The 21,561-nt window shown below is 29.5% G+C and overlaps 1 protein-coding gene and 2 long non-coding RNA genes across 4 annotated transcripts; all 3 read right to left on the bottom strand.

Annotated features, from left to right (window-relative positions):
- Positions 1 to 6,145: 6,145 nt before the first annotated feature.
- On the bottom strand, positions 6,146 to 7,688 carry LOC111910962 (uncharacterized). Its single transcript, XR_002856690.3, has 3 exons — positions 7,638 to 7,688; positions 6,730 to 7,558; positions 6,146 to 6,531 (listed from the first exon to the last, which is right to left on the bottom strand). It is a non-coding gene; the product is annotated as an uncharacterized LOC111910962 (long non-coding RNA).
- Positions 7,689 to 14,155: 6,467 nt separating this feature from the next.
- On the bottom strand, positions 14,156 to 16,880 carry LOC111910963 (protein FAR1-RELATED SEQUENCE 5-like). Its single transcript, XM_052765783.1, has 5 exons — positions 16,397 to 16,880; positions 15,340 to 16,270; positions 15,018 to 15,277; positions 14,363 to 14,925; positions 14,156 to 14,266 (listed from the first exon to the last, which is right to left on the bottom strand). The coding sequence occupies exons 2-5, from the start codon at positions 16,014 to 16,016 to the stop codon at positions 14,156 to 14,158; spliced, it is 1,611 nt and encodes a 536-aa protein (XP_052621743.1). The 5' UTR covers positions 16,017 to 16,270; positions 16,397 to 16,880.
- Positions 16,881 to 18,274: 1,394 nt separating this feature from the next.
- LOC111910964 (uncharacterized) lies at positions 18,275 to 20,588 on the bottom strand. Of its 2 annotated transcripts, XR_002856693.3 has the most exons (4): positions 20,011 to 20,588; positions 19,812 to 19,926; positions 18,874 to 18,969; positions 18,275 to 18,774 (listed from the first exon to the last, which is right to left on the bottom strand). It is a non-coding gene; the product is annotated as an uncharacterized LOC111910964 (long non-coding RNA). The 2 variants fall into 2 exon arrangements; XR_002856691.3 differs by having other exon boundaries at positions 18,275 to 18,969; positions 20,011 to 20,585.
- Positions 20,589 to 21,561: the final 973 nt, after the last annotated feature.

The raw sequence follows: 21,561 nt of genomic DNA, 5'->3' as shown, positions 1-21,561 counted from the left end.
GTACAAGGATATAACATAAAGAAGATGAGAGTAAGATGCTATTATAAACCAATAAGTCAAACTACATTCTTATTTCTTGTATTAAGCCATTTTAAAAGGACAAAAGGATGATATGAATGTTATATGATGCACCTCTATGCGCGAGATGAGTGTGTAAATATCTGAAGTAAGTATGTGGGCGTGATATTTTGGCTAGGGCTTGATATGTTTTTATGAAAAAAAAAATTGATCTTTGTTTATTTTAAAGGTTGTCAGATTATTAATAGAAAATATAAATTCTTTTTTTGATAGAAAATCATTAAGTTATCATTTTTTTCAAAAAAAATTTAATAAGTTATCACTCAATATAAATTTTCCACGTAAGCATAAATTTAAAATTTAAACAAACATCGGAGACAGTAAAAAACGGTCAACATCGGTCTAGGCAGTCTAAATTTTAAATTTTCTAAATTTTTAATTATCATACAAAAAAATTTAAATTTTCAAATATTACATCAGAAGTTTAAAATTTCAAATATATATTTTCTTAGGATATATAAATATTTGAATATTTTTTTTAATAAATTATTTATAGTTTAACAAAATAAGTAAATAACAAAAAAAAATGTCATATTTATTAATTTTGTTAGAATATAATTAGTAATATTTAATTTTTAAACTATAAATTCTAATACAATCAAAATCTTTGTCTAGGCATCGATTAGTCGTTTGACCTCAACCGACCACCTAGGACAATTAAGTGTCTCCGTCTAGGCATCGATTTATCAGTTTCCCTCTGTTGTGATAAAAAGAACATATATCATAATTATATTAAAAATGAAGATTTAATCGGGTTTTTAATCAACTATGTACATTTATCTAAAAAACAATAATGTACATTTATTTTAGTCAAGAACAACACTTCTTTTTAACAAAAAAACATCAAGATGCTTCTATTTTTAATCCAAACCAAAGAACAATTCGCCGCCGCCATTTTGCGCGAGTAAAAGACTAGTGTATGTATGCGTGCGTGTTTGTGTGTGTGTGTATATATATATATATATATATATATATATATATATATATATATATATATATATATATATATATATATATATATATATATAAAGCTAATCCATTTTAAATGCATAAATCTGCAAAAGTATTTAAATGTGGTAAATGTGATTGTATACCATTTGATAATACGAAAATATCATTAGCATAACAAAAATAAAATCATGATTTTTATTTTGTTTGAAATATTTGTAGAACATTTTTTAATTCAAAAAGCATAACAAACCATTCGTATTGTCCTTGAGGTGTTGAAAATGCAATATACGAAATACTATATGGGTGTATTTTTATTTGCCAAAATCCACTTTTACGATCAAAATTTGCAAATATCTTTTTATTTCTAGTCCAATTGATCAGACTTTCTTTATGTGGTAAAAACTATCCATCAAATGCAGTTTTATCATTTAATTTTTTTATAATTTATCACCATTTTAACTTTTCCTCTGGCTATTTTCAGCATGTTACCTTACCATAAAGGCACGAGGACTAATTGGACTATGACATTGTCTGATTATTTTAAGATCTAACAATTCTTTTGTTTGTATTTTAAATCATTTTGATCATAAGGATTATATGTAAAAGAAATTAATAGTTTATTTTAATGTGTTCAACAGAAAACTATTTTTTAACAAGTTCCTTATAATTACCAAGAGCTAAATAATAGAACAATAATATTTTCACATTATAAAAAGAAAAGGTCCAACATGCTTCTGTACCTATTTTCCGCTTTGACCAGAATATTGTCGGGTTATAAGGAAAAGAGGAATTTATTCAAACATTATTTTTATTACAAATGTGGTTTTCACAAGATAACATGATAGAAAACCCAGGATTACAAAGGATGCCCTTTTCTTTACCATTGGGCCTTTATTTATTGTACTACGTACATACATCAAAGACTCATCCCTTTCTTTAGTTCTTTAAATGTCTATCATCTTCATGTAAGAGTTTTTTCATGCATGCATAACACACACATGCAAGATGCATCCATTTCTTTAATATTTAGCCACGTATATCCCATGTGTAAGTTTCATCCTGATAGCTTGTTTATAATATTTTTCTTCTTAAGTCAACATGACTTATCCATTAGTACTTGTATTTTTGTCACTACATGGGACCCACAATCAATCTATATCATCGAAATTCATTGAAGAGTTTGATGACGAGGCTTTTTCTTGATCTTTTGATAAAGTACATGCTGGACAAATATCTTTAGTATGTTGTTTGTATTGACAAATTCTTCCTTATGCTTGTGGGCATGATTTTATCTTACCTTTATCAATTAACTTTATTTTTTATTGTAAGTATTAAATTGATGATTTAGGGGATTCCCTAGCAAATGATATCATCACTAGCGAATATATATGTCCACCATTCGTATGAAATCCTTTTTTAAAACTGGCTTCCATAGCTTGGAGAATAACTCTGATTCCTATAGCTCTTCGATAATCAATATCTTTTTCATAAAACTTTATAAATTATTTTTTCTGCCTTACTGTAGTAATCGAAATGATTATGTTGTTCCTACCTACAGGAAATGATAGGAATGATATATGTCTTCTTCATAAAAATCTGGTCCTGCTGATATGAATTGAAGGGCCATAATATCTTTTGGTGATATAGTAATGTTATTTGTATAACAATTTTTACACGCTCTATTATCCATTGTGGTAACATTTTTATCTCATGAAAATCAGGAGATATGAGATATATTGAGTTTATGGCACCAAAATCATACAAATATCTAATTTCTTCTGGTGGAGAATCTTGTTAATATTTAATTATAGGATAAATTCCAGAAAAATCAACATATCTAAAACATGTATCACATAGGTTAAATTATTCTCTCATTTTTATCTTTGTATTTCAACAAATGAATGTTGAGTTGTAAAATTAAGCTGAAATCTTATTTCATCAGGAATCTTTTTCCCACTCTAAGGTTTCAAAGAAATATGATCTTTAATAATTTTTGAATCTCTTGGTATATGTTCATCTTTAGAAATTGATTTCCATGTAGAAGAAGAAGGAGGTGTATTGTCTTTTTGGAAATTTAAACTTTCAATTATACTCATAATAGTTTTATTCTATGTATCATAATTGTTTGTTCTCTTTTCCATCAGTTTAATAATTGAGAGTAGTAAAGTAGTAATCTCTTTTGCATTGCTAGGAAGATTAGCAATATCAATAATGTTTGACGTGTATTCTTTGATTTTGCTTATATGTGCATCCATGGCAATGAGGAGATTCGAGATTTTCTGACCATTCTGTTCTTCTATCTCTGGTTAAGAAATCTGCAAAAACATTTTTATTAGATCTGATAATTTCAATATAAAAATATATATCCAGATAAAAGTGTTTTCCATCTTATAAGTCTTTTATATTCATGTTTAGAAGGAAAATTATTTTTTATAAATGCTTTGACCTGGGTGTTATCAGTTATTAATAAAAAGTTTTTTGGTAATAAAAAGTAATACATTTTTTTACAACTTTTAACTTCAGCTAATAACTCTTTTCATTAATATGATATCTAGTTTGTGTATCAGAAAACGTTCCTGAAGAATATCAACATATACTTTCACTAACCTTTTCATTTTTAGGGTTATACTCTATTCTCTTAAGAACTCCACTCCAATAATTTTCAGAAGCATCTATTTCTAAAATTAAGTCATCATCTTCTTTCGGTAATTGGAGTTTTGGTAAATTTTTTGCAACTTTTTTTTGTCTTATTTACTTGGTTTTCTAAATCCTTGTCAAAGCTAAAAACTCTATCATTTTTTAGTAACTTTTGGATGAGTTTCCTTAATGTTGCTAAATTATTAATAAAATCCGAATCATAATTCAGTATTCCAAGAAAATTTGTACTTGTTTTTTGTCTGTCAATTTATTAGGGAAATTAGTTATTTTTTCAAGTATATGACTTTGAAGTTCTATCCCATTACCGTTAATTTTCATTTCTAAAAATTCTATTTGGTCTTGTAATAATTTAATTTTCTTTTTAGATAAAGATAATCCATTTTTAATGCATAAATATGCAAAAGATTTAAATGTGGTAAATGTAATTGTATAACATTTGATAATATCGAAATATCGTCACCATAAACAAAATAAAATCATGATTTTTAAATATATTGTCTATTTTTCTTTGAAATATTTGTGGAACATTTTTTAATTCAAAAGACATAACAAGTCATTCGTATTATCCTTGGGGTGTTGAAAATGCAATATACAAAACACTATCCGGGTGCATTTTTATTTGTCAAAATCCACTTTTACAATCAAAATTTGAAAATATCTTTTTATTTCTAGTCAAATTGATTAGACTTTTTTTATGTGGTAAAACATATCCATCAAAAATAGTATTATGATTTAATTTTTTATAATATATCATCCTTAGAGCTTTTCCTATGGCTATATTTCAGCATGTTTCGTAACCATAAAGGCAGGAGAACAATGTAGACTATGACATTGTCTGACTAGTTTAGGATCTAATGATTTTTTTTGTTTGTATTTTAAATTCATTTTAATCATTATGATTATATCTCATTGGTTTGATTCTTATGTCTTTATCTTTATCTTTCATTTCCAACTTAGTTGTTATTTGGTTTTTCTCACAAAATTGTAATGGATATTCAGAATAATATTGCTTTATTTTATTTTTAACTAGTTTATAACCCGTGGAAACCACGGTTATAAAATAAATTGAAATTTTATAGTAAAACCTCAAAATTAATAATTAATTATTTTAAATAAATTATTAATTACGATATATTTTTATTAGTTTTGTGAAATTATAATCGTTGATTCAAATAAATATATATAATTAATTTTTAATATATATTAGAAATTTTTTATTTGTGAATTAATGAAAACAATAATATAAAATTTAAAATTTAAAATGGAGAATAAATATATTGACAAATAACATCACATTAATTAGGAGGTCTAATAAATTTAAAATGAAGAACTAATATATTGACAAGTGACATCATATTAATTAAGGGGTGTAATATAGTGACACATGGCAAAATGGCTACTCTTTTATTAATATAAGGATATGTTGTATGTCTACATCTAGTTTAACTGTAACTGATATTGTAATAATGGAGTTCCTTTTTGGAATATTACTTTTTGTTTGTAGCCTATGTCACCACGTTGGGTTTTGCAGGGTTTAAAGTCAATTGTATATCTTTTTGCATAAGCTTATATATATATATATATATATATATATATATATATATATATATATATATATATATATATATATATATATATATATATATATATATATATATATATATATATATATATACACATTAGCTGTCTACCCGCGCAATGCGGCGGCAACAATAGTTTCATTGGACAATTAGTTTCTTTCGGCAATTAGTTTTAATCGAAAATCTATATTATATTTCAAGGAACACAAAAGAAATACATATTGCTATCAGTCGGTTTTGCAGCAAGAATAGTTTCATTTCGTCAAATAGTTTCTTTTGGAGATTATATTCGTCTCAGATATTAGTTTCTATACGGAAACATGTCATCTTCCAAAGAACATGAAATGTATCGGAATTTGATTGCATCTCACAAAGGTCAAACACAATGTTCTTGCATGCAACCTGTTATCTCGAACTACAAAACAATAATAAAGTTCTTAGAGTTTTTAAGAACATATGGAAATTAGTTTCATTTTGGAAAATACTTTTCAAAAGTTAATTAGTTTTCTTTCTTCAAAATCCTTTTGACATTTTGGAGAAAAACATTTGTAAGAACAATGCTATCTTCACCCCTTCGATGATCTTATCGTGTCACCATCCTTCTCTCATATCCACATCCTCTTTATTTCTCTAGCATTAATCACATCCTCTATTTGTTCGGGCTCCTAGCTGTAATGTTGATTTCATGGAGCCAACCGGTTTCATGGAATACGGAAGCGATGGTAGATTTCATGGAGGAAAGTGGTCACAACAGTGTATGAGTTTAATTTTAATACATAATATACTTGCAACATAAATAAATTTAAATAAAACAATTAAAAATAATTTAATATATACATCAAACACAGTTTATACACACATGATATTCAATGAAAAAATAATAAGTAAAATGTCTTTTTCTCATTATCTATAAATAAACAAAGTATATCCGAACAATTCGATCAAAACTAATACAAAAAAAGGATCTCTCATTAGGAAGCAAATCGACATGGTATTGTGCTTCATATGTATATCTATTAGATCGGTCATCTTCTAAACATTTCAAAATCAACAAAAACTAAAAAAAATATAAGATTTCAAATATGATTTATGAATAACTTACGATTAGATATTGTGTAAAACTTTATGCAAAACTTGATATAGACAAAATTGTTGAGAAACTTAGTAAAGAGAATATTTTAAAGCATATTACAACCATTACTCCTTGTCAAATAGGCCTTGTTGTAAAGAAAGGTAAGCGATCAGTTGGGTTGTTGATCCGAACCTGAGTAAATAGCAAAACGTAAGTTCAAATATTAGGAATTTATGTCCATATGTGTGTGTTTGTGATTGTAAACCAGAAAACAACTTTTCCCATACAGTTTGTTTACACTACTTGAAAAAAGAGTAAACAACTACACAATAACCTTGATATGAATACAATTAATACAGTTAGATTGAGGGGCTTAAAAATACAATGCACCTGTTTCTTAAGCAATCTACCCATACAAATTGAGCCTGTATAAAATATATTCCTTTTGGACAAGCCAAGATGGACGCCAACTCTCCCTTCAACTGGTCCAAACATGAGGAACAAAATCATCATGACTGCCATCTATATCTTCTTTTTTACTCCATACAATAAAAAAATAACAAATGTTGTTAAGTTAGGATTATGTAATTTAGTTTCAAATATAAAATTAAATAACTATAAAAAAAAACATCATTGGCTTCAAATAACCGTAACCATAATAGTGATATACTTGGGATTTCAAATATGGCATTTTATTAGTTGATAGTGTATTATCTTTGAAGAAAGAAGTTAGAGCAATATGTTTTCAAAGTACATAAACTAACCACTGTGTGACCGTAGCTAAAGTCCTGCTTTGTTAAAATGTCGTTTTCATAAACAAAAATACAACATATATTATGAGAGAGAGAGAGGGACACACACACACATAAAGAGAGAGAGAGAGAGAGAGAGAGAGAGAGAGAGAAAGAGAGAGAATTGTCTTTAAACGATAGCACCTTAAATCTTATGAGTGTTTCACCTTAAACCATAAAACAGAAGCAGATGATTTGATAAAAGTTAAAACTTGATTTTTGTAAGTAAAAAGGTGAGATATAGAAGGTGTGATCAAAAGCTTATGTACAATCTTACCTGGAGGGTGGTGAAAAGAAAGCAACAGCCCATGGCCGTCATGGGCTGTCTCTGATCTCCAAAGAGCGAGGATGTAGTTCCTTTTTATGAAGATTTGTTCTGCATACCGAAATGCTTACACAATGAAGACCTTTTTGATTCTCGTGCGTCACTATCAAAGATAAATTAGTTGTAGACACAGTTACACATATTAGGGTGACATATACAGAGAGGAAAGTGGTGGGACTTACTTTGTATTGTCTCTGATTAAGGTGTCTCCGGGCGAAAAACACGTTGTTCTATGACCTATGAAATCAACAAACACACATAGTTAAATAGATACCTACAGTTAAAAACACATACGCAATTAGAAATAGGATTTTGAAGGAGAGAGTGGGAGAAGGTAAACAGTTAGCAAAGACGCAACTAAAAATAGATGCAGATCTAGATACTTACATTATCAACATGATAGTGTCGACCGAATTAAGATACGGTGAGTGACACTTACTTCCGGTCGTTAGCGGTCATTAACAGAAGGTCAAGACGACGGTGAGTGGTAATAAACGTTTGTCTGCGACAGAGGGTATACGAAGAAGGCAGCGACGTCTTTAGTTTATAGTGACAGAGGGGGAGATGGTGGTGGTGGTGGTAGTGGTCGCGTTTAGGTGGTGTGCAGAAAGAGAGTAAGAGTAAGGGGTACGACTATGGTTTGTGAGCGAAAGAGATGCAAGAGAGATTGAAAGAAAACACTTTTTCCCCCATTTTAAAAGCGTGTTTTTTTAATGGGAAGAAAGGTTATACGTCTATAGAAAAAAATGGAGAGATCGAGATATATTGATAAGGGATGAAAAATGGGGATTTCAAAATTTAAACCTAGAGAACTTAATTAATCATCCGATATATATGGATCCAACGAGACTCAATCATCGATTAAAGAGGCTGGGTCAAACTAAGGAAAAATATGCATCGATTGATTGTATATTCACATTGAAGATTTGGACAACTTAAATTTAATATTATTATATTGATAGTTTGTTGTACTTTAACCTTAAACGTTTGGACGTCTTAAAAAATAATATTATTATATTCAATCTATTTATAGAAATAGTGAGATTTCTTTTATAAGATAGTAAAGATATATATATATATATATATATATATATATATATATATATATATATATCTTTACTATCTTATAAAACAAATCCCACTATTTTTAAAAATAGATTGAATAAAATAATAATATTTTTTTAAGACGTCCAAATCATTAAGCTAATTGTGCAACTAATCACTAATAAAATAATATTAAAATTTAAACAAACTCCTATAAATCTTCTTTTCCAAGGTTTTGACCAGATCTTTTTTTATCAAAATAAATACTCAACACCCTATAATTTGGTCATTTCATGAATTTTCTTTATTTTTAATATGACATGTTTCCCAAAACAAACTAATGATTGAATTGAAAATAATCATTCTTCATCGAAAAGAAATTAATTGTCGAAACAAACTATTTGTCGTCCGCCGCTTTGCGCGGGTAAACGGCTAGTATATATATATATATATATATATATATATATATATATATATATATATATATATATATATACACACACAACGAGGTTCATGTGAAAATAAAAAGAAGATGTGAAAATGCAAGAACCAATAAAAATTGGACACATGTATGTGATTTATATTTTTATTTTTGAATTATATAAAAGTATTGATTAAAAATATAAGGGCAATAAAGTAATTATATATAGGGAAATGTAATCGTGGGTAGTAACTAGTAACTGGATTAAAGATTTTGAATTTCAAATTTCTGGATAATGGCTTTTGAATGTCGAAGAACTTTAGTAACTTCCCAAATCCTGGAGCGTGAATATAATCTGAATATACGACAAGAACAAAGAAGTTGTCTTATTTGGAGGTATGTTAATATTTTCGAATTAGATGTTTGCGTTTAAAGCGATCTTGGATGCTAGTTCAAGTAGGAAAAGGGTTAATACGCAAAGGAAAAAAAGAAGGTTTTGCAAATGGAATCTGAAGGAAATGTTAACCGGAACTTAAACTCTGTTGATAACCCAATTGAAATTGAAGATGACGAAGAATCGGATGACGATTGTTCAGTTGATCATTTACTTTTCCAGAAAAAGTTAATCGATGAAGGTTTGTGGTTTATACAAAACATTGTAGTTTTTTTGATCAAAACTTTGTGGTTTTAAATTTATATTTTGTATCAGATATGAAGAAGACAATTGAGATACATTCAAGTGGTTCTGTGAAGATTGAGAAAGATGACGAAGAAATTCCAGATGACTTTTTTGTGTCAGATATAAAAAATCCAATTGAGATACATTCTAGTGGGTCTTCAAAGATTAAGAAAGATGATGAAGAAATTTCTGATTCTGTTTTGTATAATATACATAGTCAGGGGGGAAATTTTGATGAAGGTATGTGGTTGAGAAATAAGTTTTTACATTTAATTTTAAATAAATTGAAGTTGTTTTATATGTATATCTATTGTCAGATCTGAAGAATACAGTTGAAATACATTCGAGTAATTCTTTGAAGATTAAGAAAGATGGACATCAGATTAAGAAGTCAAAGTCTAAAGTAAAAAAAAAAAAGAAAAAAAAGAGTGTATACGGTAATATACATTCATTAACATTTGAAGGTCCCGGTTACATATATTTTATTATTGTATTTTTTCGTTATGTTTTGTAGGTGAAAATGATTTTTCAAGTGATTCTGATTATGAAGAGGCGAGTATTAAGGGTTTTAAGAAGTTCATAGTCAAATCTCATAGAAAAGTTATAAAAAAAAAGTTGGTAAATCTGGGAATTTGAAATCTTTGTATGCTCGCGTGTCGCTTAATTCTCTTTATGGGGCTGTCAATTCTATGAATCAGATCCAAAAAGACTGTGTAAGAAGAATAGGATTTGGGTCATTGCTTGATATGAAGACTCAAAGTATACCAACAAAATTATGTTACTTTGTTGTGGATTCTTTTGATCATGAGGAGATGGTGATTAAGAGTAATGTTGGAAATATTGTTGTAACAAGAGAAGAGGTGAATAAGGTTCTAGGTTTGCCTTTGGGTGTTGAGCAGATAAGTTGTCTAGGTGTTCGTGGCAATGAGGATTGGTTTGAAATGTGGAAAGATCAATTTAAAAAACCATTGTCATTAGTAGTTCCTTCTGATTTGGTGGTTAAGATAGTAGAGAGAAGTGAAGCTGATATGGTATTCATTGCAAATTTCATAATTCTGGTTTGTACATGTTTTGGATCATGTACCAAACAAGGAGGATGTAATATGAAAGTACTTCCTTATTTGTCTTGTTCATCTAAGTTAGATAAAATTGATTGGTGTTCATATGTATTGAACTATGTGAAGGAGGAGAAATTGATATGGAGCAAGAATGACATAAAAACATTTTTAATGGACCATGTGAATTTCTGACGGTATATGATATTAAATTATTTGTTTAGTATATATAATAATAAATACAAATAACATGTTTGTTTGTAATTAAAATTGTATTGTGTAGTTGCTTTATGTTGACAGGATTAAATGTAAGGAAATGTCAATTGTGAGAAGATATCTTGTAATTAATTTCTGGACATCAGAACAACTTAAATTTAGAGAAAGCAAGGAATTGGCTAATGGAGATTTCGGTAATGGAGTTGATGCTGAAAAGGGTGATGAAGAACTTGAAAGTGGATACATATTAGTAAGTTTGAGTAATTGTATTTTTTTTATAAAAAAAATTTAAAATTGCAAACGCCTTATTAATGTATTGTAACTATATTTACAGGATATTCAGTGGGTTGTGTCTGACTTGTCGAAGAAAGTGGAAATGGCATTGCAAAAGCATGCATATCATCAAATATTTCATTTTTATAAGGGGAAATTAGAACAACTTGTTTTTGATATTTCAAAATTCCAACAGAGTGATTTTAAGAATGATTCAAGGTCTGACTCATTATCAAGGAAAATTACTTTTGAGGATAAGTCTTTCACAGATAAGGAAATGGGGAAAGGGTTTTACAGAAAAAATAATGGGCGTTTGTATGGTGAGAACGATGAAAGAAACAACTTTATGAATGAAGATGTACCATCATTTTATTTAGGAATAGAATCTGAGATGTGTACCCCAAAAAAGGATTGTTTGAGTTCGGGTATTGAAATTCAAGATAAATCAAAGTCTTCAGTGGTATTTGAATCGCCGGTGAATTTAGTCGGTAACAAAGTGGATGTTCCAAGTTATTTGAGTAAAAGAGTTGAAAGTGAACCGGATAAAAAATCAAGGCCAAAGAGAAACCAAATGTTACCACCGGTGAGAAGGTCTCCTTTTGTTATTCGTGCTGTTGATATTGAATCAAATTTAACGAGGGAGGAGAATATCATATCAAATTGGGTATTCAGTTTATGCCAAGATCCAATGTAATGTTTAGACTATATTAATAAATGTTATTATTAAATTATCATGTGTTAATATTTATATTGTAATTTTGTAGGGACAACTTATTTCAAAGCATATCAGGTCAACATGGAGAACGCCATATGTTTGAGAGTTTATACCCGCATGAACATCTTTTTTCTGGTACAATTGATTGCTTTGTCGATGTTTTAAACTATGATGAGAGATTAAGAAATATGGACACTCCTTCATGTTTCTTTTTCAAGACGTCTGTTTTGGTAAACCTCATATTCTTTTTAATTTTATTACTTATTTGGATATAACATTGATAGTTAGTGTTTTCTGAATATGTAGGATCCTTCATTTATGCACATAAAAGGATCAAAAACTGAACAAGATTACCAAATTTTCAAAGAGAATGTTGTTCACTGTTTGGGTGTATCTCAAGATAGAAGAAGGTTGAAAGGAATTGATATGGTAATGTTGTAATATGTTATTTATTTATTTATTTCAAAGAATAAAGGGTATTAGTGAAATTATGATATTGATTTCCAGGTTTTTTTTCCTGCACGTTCAAACAATCACTATTTTGTGTTTGTTTATGACTTTAAGAATCGCAAAGCTGTGATTTTGGACAACATATTGTACAGTTTTTCCAACGAAGCATATCCAGATCTTATGCTTAATTTGGTAAGTGATTTTGTATTTAATTAAATTTTAATTTTACTATAATGGATTTGTGTTATATTTTTTGAAAAGTGAAAATAATTTTATATATCAATGCAGAAATATATGTTTGGAAGGTATCTACAAGAAATAAATCATAATATGGCGTTTGCGGTTCAATATGAGATTGATTTTGTAGATCAATATATGACTTGGAAAACAAGAGGTAACTCTAATGATTGCGGTATTTTTTTTAATGAGGCATATGGAAACGTATAAAGGAGGTCCGTTAGCACAATGGTGTTGTGGTTTAAAAAGGGAAGGTGCTGAACAGTTATTTCAAATAAGTAATCTCCGAAGGAGGTATTGTTTGAAAATACTGTTGAGTGAGGTGAACATAATGAAGCCTAAAGTTGTTAATCTAATTAATCAATATCAAAGGATGCCTGCTAATGATAGGCGGATTATGTATCATGAGGCTATTATTAACATAGGATCTCGTCTCTCAGCATTTGGTCCATGAAAATGTGTAATGGTTGTTAAATTAGTAATCTGCAGTGGTAGGTTGTAGAAGTGATTGTGTTTAGTATTATGCAGTAGCAGTGTTTTGTCTTATTGTTTAGTTTTAGTTAGGTATGCTATAAGTGTTTGGTAGATAATATAATGTTATCTTTACTGTTAGATGTGAATTGATGAAATGTAAGACATGTTTTAAACTCGATGTGTTAATGATGTTTTGTTAAATTGTATAGTTATGTGTTAAAGTTACAAGTTGTTTCATTTGTAATGGTGACAAGTAGGGATGAGCATTTGCATCGGGGAACCGGCCGGAACCCGTATTGTAACCAGAACCGAATAGAACCGTTCGGGATGGACCGAGACGATTTTCTTGTGGATTTTTGGAACCGGGAATCGGTATTAATTGGCGGTCCGGTTCGGTTCATATTTTCCACCAAGTTCGGTCGGCTCCGGTTCGTGCCGGTTACGGCCGGGCTGGGTCACAAGTAAGTTATATATATATATATAAGTGAAAGGAGAACAATTCGTGAATAGTTATTAAATTAGTTTTGTAAATATTTTTAAGAATGGTTAATATGTAAGTGAAAGGAGAACAATTCGTGAATAGTTAGTTGATGAATTGAAAATGTCTTAACATATATTTCGGATGTTGTGTGGGTTATATATGTCTAAAAGATAATCAAAAATATACAGAATGGAGAGTTTACATGAAAAAAAAGTTTAAGAATAAAGAAAAGAGGTTGTGTAAGTTATGTAAAATGTTGGTGGATCATGACTCTAGGAATTGTCCATATGACAAAAGAGTTGCACAGAGGAGTTGCTATGAAGAATTTGAAGGAAAGAGATTTTGTAAGTTCTGCAAAAGAGTTGGTTTTCATGATATAAGAATTTGTCCTTATGACAAATTACATTAAAATTTATTTTTTATTATTACAATAAGTTTTGGATTTCTTTTAATTTTTATATATTTGTTTTCCAATAAGGTATGGGTTGTAGGTGTAATTGAAATAAGATTTTATATTATGTTTTAATGATGTTTTGTATATGATTTTTATGAAATAATCGGATTGCTTTTGCATAAAGTTTATTTGATGTTATTATAATAAGTTTTGCATTGATGTTACAGTATGTTAATATGTCGTTTTGGTTTTGAATGCTCGTTATATGTCATAATCTATTAGAACTCTAAAAGCATGACTACATAGTATTCCAAAAAATTGGAAATGCAAACATGCACAATCAATTGTTTGCTCATGTGCATTGAAAGATACCTGAAAGATAATCAAAATATTTGATTAAACAAATATTAAGATAGAACTTAAAATAATTGTAAATAAATATCATCAACAAATAGAATTAAAATTAACCTGAAATTCGGGTCTTTTGCCTGACTTAACTTCCTTGTAAACGATTGTGCATTCTTGAAAGCCATTAACTATGATAGAAGTCTTTTGAAAACACTGATAAAATGCCTTTTTAATCTGTTTCTGGACTTTAAGGAATGCTTCTCGTGTGTAGACTAATGAAGCATGTTTTTCAATCTTCAAAGGATCAGGAGCAAATAAAAGTTGGGGAGAAGTATCTCTTGATGCAATATCCAATCTTTTTTGCTCATGACGTTGCTTTGAAAGTGCAGTGTCTAAATTGAATATAAAGTTTACAAGTAAGTTTGTTGCACTGGAGAAAACATTGAAAAATGAATTTGAACTTTCAGACCGAGATGTAGTTTTCATAAGGCCACACATAGGTATATCTCTAAAGTATGAAGGAATCCACTTGTCTCTCTTGTTGAACATATCATCTAACCATTTATTTTCCCTCAGATCAAATTCATCCAACATCATATCCCACTGACACTCAAATTCTGATGGTTCAATATTCATACGCCAAATTAGTTGATTTATGCGTTTCTTGAAATCTGAATTTGAAACTACATTGGGATCAATCTGTCATTTAAAATGTGTAGATATTATTATTTTTACATAAGATATATAAAATTTAATGAATAAACTAATATATTACCTTTGAAGGCATTTTTGACATTATGTGCCACATACATAATCTGTGTGTACATCCTTGAAGCTCCTTTGATATAAAAGAAGTTAAAGCTGGATCCATATCTGTCAAAATCATGGTTGGTTTTTTTTTTATGTGCTGATAGAAAAGCTTTTAATAACCAGGAGTATGACTCGATTGTTTCATCTGATATTAGTCCTGCTCCAACATTGATTGTCTTCTCATGGTTGTTAATAGCAGTGAAAGGAACAAATATCATATTGTACCTGAAATTTTTAAAAAATTATATAAATAAATATATACTATATTTTACTATATATAATCATACCTGTTTGTTCTGTACGTTGCATCCATTGAAATAACATCTAAAAACTTAGAGTAGTTTTCTTTTCCTGTTTCATCAACCCAAAACATAGCACTTAGTTCTTCATCATTTAACTTGTATTCAAAATGGAAATTTGGATAATTATCCCTGCGAATTATCAACTGGTCTACAACACATTGAGCATCATTGGGTCCAACAATATTGGTATAATCTCTCCAAAAATTCTTGAAATCATTCTTTGCTGCTGGCAAATGATCATATCCTCCTTTTAATGATGCCCGTATCTTGTGTGCTTTAGTTGCACCAATGTTGAGAGTTGAAGCTTTGAAAATAAGTTCTTGATCAGAAATACTAAGTCTATGATTATGAGAACAAAGACTTTCTTCATTAAATTCAATAAGTGGATGGTTGTGTGCTTCTTCAAATGCATATATAGTAATAGTATTTGTTTTATAATCTCTGTCAAAACCAATCATCGCCATACATCCTGTAACTTTTGAATATGATTTTCTTTCCTGCTTTTTCAGTCGTTTGGATGTAAGAGTATCACTGGATTTTTTTCTTGGTTGTCCATATCTGTTGCATCTTACATGTTTTTTTCTTAGACTGTAGTCACCATATGTAGTTGTGGATCCTAATCTAATTCCAAAACCAGCGGCTTTTTCATATGTTCGATACATTTCAATTCCTTCATCTATAGTTGACACAGTTTCTCCTTTTTTAGGAATCAAATCTGTTGGAACATTTGGATGATTATGTTCTTCTTTATCTATGGTTGATTTTCCTGTCAAAATTTCAAAAAGCTATATATTGATGTTTATACTTTATATATATAGATATATATTTAATATAAAGTATGAAAACTTGCCCTTATAATTTTCGTTTATTGTTGATTGTGAAGTCCCAATTGCAGAATCATTGAAAGATACAGTTGCTTCATGGAACAAATAAAAAGAACATAAGGATTTAAAAGATTGCGTAATCATGTATTTCAATTGATAGTATATTCTTTTAAAATTAATCAATAATATATAATAATTAAATAATGGTTGAATCTTACCTTTATCACCTTCGGTGTCTTGAATTAATGTTGATTTGGAAATTGCAATAGCTGAATCATTGAAAGATGCAGTTGCTTCATAGAACAAAAAAAAAATAGATAATGATTTAAAAGATTGCGTAATTATCTATTTCAATAGTTAGTATATTCTTTTAAAATCAATCAATAATATATAGTAAAATAATGGTTGAAAAGTTGTCTGTATCACCTTCGGTATATTCAATTAATGATGATTCTGAAATTTCAATAGCTAAACATCGGAACGATTTATGCCCTTCATGATTAAAATCATAAGAAGATGACTTTTCAAATTCGTGCGTAGACATCTTTTCAAATGGTAATTAAATGTTTTTAAAATCAACGATTATCTTTTTCAATCTATGAATAATTGTTAGAAGAAAAAGCAATTGAGTTAAATGCGTAAAGATTAATGTGTTCATACAAGAAGTTATCGCTAAAGCAGTTAACGCACACGGTTTAGTAATTTGTAAACTGATTCAATTCCTTTTTCAATAAATTACTTATATACCATTTTTAAATAATTTAAATTAACAAAAATTTATAAAACATAACTAATGATGTGTAGCATTCCTATTGGTTTTCGCGTTTTCACATATTCTTTGCGTTTTCGCATGAGCCTTCCTATATATATATATATATATATATATATATATATATATATATATATATATATATATATATATATATATATATATATATATATATATATATATATATATATATATATATATATATATATATATATATATATATATATTCATCAAGTCAAGTTGATGAATGATAATATTTGACGTAGTTAAGAGTGATCTTTCCAAAAAAAAAAAAAAAATCTAATGGATATGTGAAAGAACACATCGTCTATCCACAAAATTGAAAAATGTTAGAATCAAATATGGCGAAGAAAACCCATGAACAAAAAAGCATACCTTTAATTACATCAGGAAATGGAATCTACCGGATATCGTTCATGACCCTCTCCCAAATAAATCTTTTATCTTTTTAAAACAAAAAACCCTAAAATTGTTTCTCGTGGACACATTTGCTTCTCCATTTAAAATCATAGGTTAGAGCATCAGGTGACGATGTTGAATACCTTAATGGAGAAGAAGAAGTATGAAGTAAACATGATTTGTGGAGTTGAGGCAGAATCATAAATGAGATCTCTTTCTTTCGTCAAAATGAAAGCAAGAGACAACGAAGGTCTCTTTAATAAGCGCTATTTAAGATTGTGGGTGGTTGGAACGTGGGGAGGAGTTTAAGAGAATGCCAGACGGAGAATTTGAGGAGAAAACCGTCTGAAAGCTGTAATCGACAAGGGTGCAGGAGGTTGAAGTTGATCGTGGGGTAAGAGGGAGGGGGAAGTTGAAGGAGTAGTTCTCGGATGCGTGAAGAAGATGATGTGAGAAACTAAAAAATACCTGTAAATAGAGAGTTTATGTGGCTGTGATTAAAATTTTGATGGATCCTACAGCTGAGGTTTAGAGGACGGTTATTAACGTCCCGACATTGCTAATAATAATAACAATGATTTTAAGATTGTGCATTGCAGCGGAGTTTAAGCAATAGTCTTTGAGATATAACATGTTCTTTTAATTTTTGCATTATCTGTGAGATCTTTTTACAATGTTGATGGAAAATGTATAATTGATGCATTTGGGTTATGTTATATTTTTTGAAAGGTCAACAGAAAGATACAACAATTATAGCAAGAAACCATTTGCATCTATATTTTACTTTTCTATTAAAGGGTCAATTTGTGTAATTTTACTACTACATCGGCCATTTCTATAATTTTATTGTTACACATGAACCATTCATGTAATTTTGACATTTCCGGTGTAACTAATTGCAATTACATTGGGACACCTTCTAAAACTTTGTCTATTTCATGAAAAATATAATGAAACAGGATATTTTTGTAATTTTAGCATTACATAGACTATTTCTATAATTCTGCAAATTAATAACATAGACTCAAATGAACATGGATATAGTTTCTTTGCAAGCGTTTTTGCATGAGATATTTGGGCTGTTGGGCAATCACATCACACTTACAAAATAATACCTGCCACGAATGATTGATATCAAATTGCAAATTACTTCAGATTCTTATTCAGAAATTTTGTATGTCCATCAGGCGTTGACGGTTGAACTAGCCATCAAACCCATGATTTGGCTACATCCCAGCTGTTGATATTCATTTAAGATATTCCTGATAAATTATGCGGGGATAAGAATAGATTTAGCTTGTGTGATTATGAGAAAATAGGTAATACATTCTTGAATTGTTATATTGTCCATGCCTATATATACATTTGTCAGCTTGTTTTAAGTCCAATATGTGCTTCAACATACTCCTGCTTGATATAATTGGTTAAGTTCAAACTTCAAACTATTAAAATAATACTATAAATGAAGGGAAATGATGTAATAATAAAAGTTGAGATAAGTTTAACTTGTGTGTAGTAGGTGTCTAAATCCACCGTTGCTCTTTGTACTCAAGTTTTTTCCCTCAAGGAACGCATTGCAATCGATAATGTTTGATGACCAAACTGCATAAACAATATATTTTAATAACCATTTTTACTCGTAATTAGTACATCATATTAATATATGAATACATCTTACACCCAAGATTTAAAAAAAAAAAAAAAAAAAAAAAAAGAATACAACAGTAGATCCGTAAAATACGGATTTATAGGACTAGAAGATGGTTTACTTGTGGCAATCTCTGCAAACACATGCTTCAATTGTGTGACTACAATAGGCGGGTGTTAACTATAACAATTTCTTAACAAATACTGTTGTTTTTGCATTGATTGAAGGGTGCAATTGCTTTAGCATATACAAAATTGAGCAACATGGTCGCCAAATTCATTAAATAGGTACTCATGTTGTGCCATCAAAAGTTATTGTATCTTCATGACCTAGGTAGCTTCTCTCTTCACCAAACTTGTTAAAAATATTAAAATTAAACAAAAAAAGATGAAGAAAAATTATCAGCAATTTGAAAATTTTACTTCATAAATATCAAACGAACAAAAATCAAAACAAAAAACATTAAATAAAATGGAGACACCCATTTACCACCAATTATAGAACATTAGGAAGATACACACTCAGAAGCTCAATGGAGAAAGCCTCACAAAATAAGTAAAAGAAAACAATGATATTGCCAACTTTCGTGTAGCTTGAAATGCCATTAGAAGAAGAAACAAAGAGACCTTTCATACGTACAACATAAACCTAGAATCTAAATTAGGCATGCATGAAGCACAAACAAAGATTTTAAACCTAATAAAGGCACAACATAAACCATAATCTACATCCATTTTACATAAATATAACCTGAACAAAAGAATAAATTTAAAGCATTAAAATGTAGAGCAAAAACCTTCAATCAAATCAAGTCTCGAGAGAAAAAGAAAAAAGAAGAACAAAGAACCAAGCTAAGGTTGTGTGGCTTTGAACTTATGTGATCCTTCAACCACTGTTCGTCAAACCACCTCCTGTAATAAAAAATAAGACATGTTTAATTTGAGTGGCAGTAGACGTAGTTTACTACCAAAACCTGCAAATCGAAAAAATCAAACCTAGTATCGATGGCCGAGTAGTGAAAAAGAAGACTTCAGGTGTCAAATTGAGACAGAGGAAGAAGATTTCGACTTAATGAAAACATGTATAGTTTTTCCTATTCATGCCCTAACATAATTCACCCTATATTTCAAAGAAGTTAATCAAATTCTAACATACCTATTAACCCAATCGGGCACATGAACTGGTGGATAAAGGAAAAGGAGGTTTTTACCAGGCTAAATGAAATCGAAAGAAAAAAATGAGAACGAAAGGGGAGAGAATGCTTTACGCTGCAAAAAGGAAGTAATTTGGTAACCACCACCTCTCTGCCGATGTCATATGCCACTACAACTGCGTTGCCTCCTCCCCCAAACTCTCTCTCTCTTCTCTCTCTCTCTCTTTATGTTAGATATTTATTTTCTCTCCAATTTTCAGTTCCGCCTTAGCGATGATGGAGGTGGTGGCCGCTTTTCGTCTCTCTAAACGACCACCGTTGCTTTTCCTCTCTGGAACCAATAATATCGTTTGGATTACAAGCCAATGTATAATTTGTTTCTCTTCTTTTTCAAACAATATGCTTCGTTTTTTTAAAGCCCAATTCTATTCAACCCTAACTTCTAGGGGTGAGCATTTGGACCGGCCCGGACCGAACCGGACCGGACCGGCTCTTGGACCGGATCGGTTATGGAGAATTTTGTGGACCATGGACCGGACCGGATGAGTCGTGTCCGTGTCCGTGTCCGTGTCCGGGTCCAGGTCCGGGTTTTCCGGTTTTTGGACCCGTTTGGACCGATACAACTTTAATTGCATAGAGTATAATAAGTAATCTACATTGATGTATAATATTATAACTTGCAAAATTAATATGTTTCCGTTTCATGCCTAACTAATCTACATTGATGTATAATATTATAACTTGCAATTTGCAAAAATTAATTTTCCAAATAAAAGCAACTAACATATAAATCAAGTTCACCAACAAAAGTTAAACAATTTTAAGACAAACATACAAAAGTATTACCGTAACAACAAAAATCATAGTTTAAACTTTAAAATCAATATGTAACATATTTAAAGCTTGTGCAATCTCTAAATAAACACAAATGAAAATGTTGTTAGTATTTAATAAAAAGTAATAATTGTATAAAAAAAGAATAAATATTGTAATTTTTTTATCCAAAGCTATATCATCATCGTTCAAGATGTCACCAACGTTGTCAACTATCGGATTTGTAAACTTTATCACCCAATCATGGGTGCATAACAAAGCTTCAACTATCAATGTTGATAAACTAGTTTGATACTTACTTACAACTCTACCACAAGTGCTAAACGCGGACTCGGAATTATAGTATAAAATAATACTAAAAAGCTGAAATATTTCAGCTTTGATAGCTCTACTTTGAAGGATTGTAACTCAATGAATATAATACCAAAATAAACAAAATTATAGTCTAAATTCATCTACAAATTGTAAACTAAATGTTGGAAAAAACCGTAGGTCAATCCGACTTAAAACGAATGAGTTATGGGTGTTTAAAAAACGTCACAGATTATAAAATCTTGCT

The sequence above is a fragment of the Lactuca sativa genome, chromosome 7, assembly GCF_002870075.4.
Source record: "Lactuca sativa cultivar Salinas chromosome 7, Lsat_Salinas_v11, whole genome shotgun sequence".
Taxonomy (NCBI): domain Eukaryota; kingdom Viridiplantae; phylum Streptophyta; class Magnoliopsida; order Asterales; family Asteraceae; genus Lactuca; species Lactuca sativa.
This window is presented reverse-complemented; position numbering and strand designations above follow the sequence as displayed.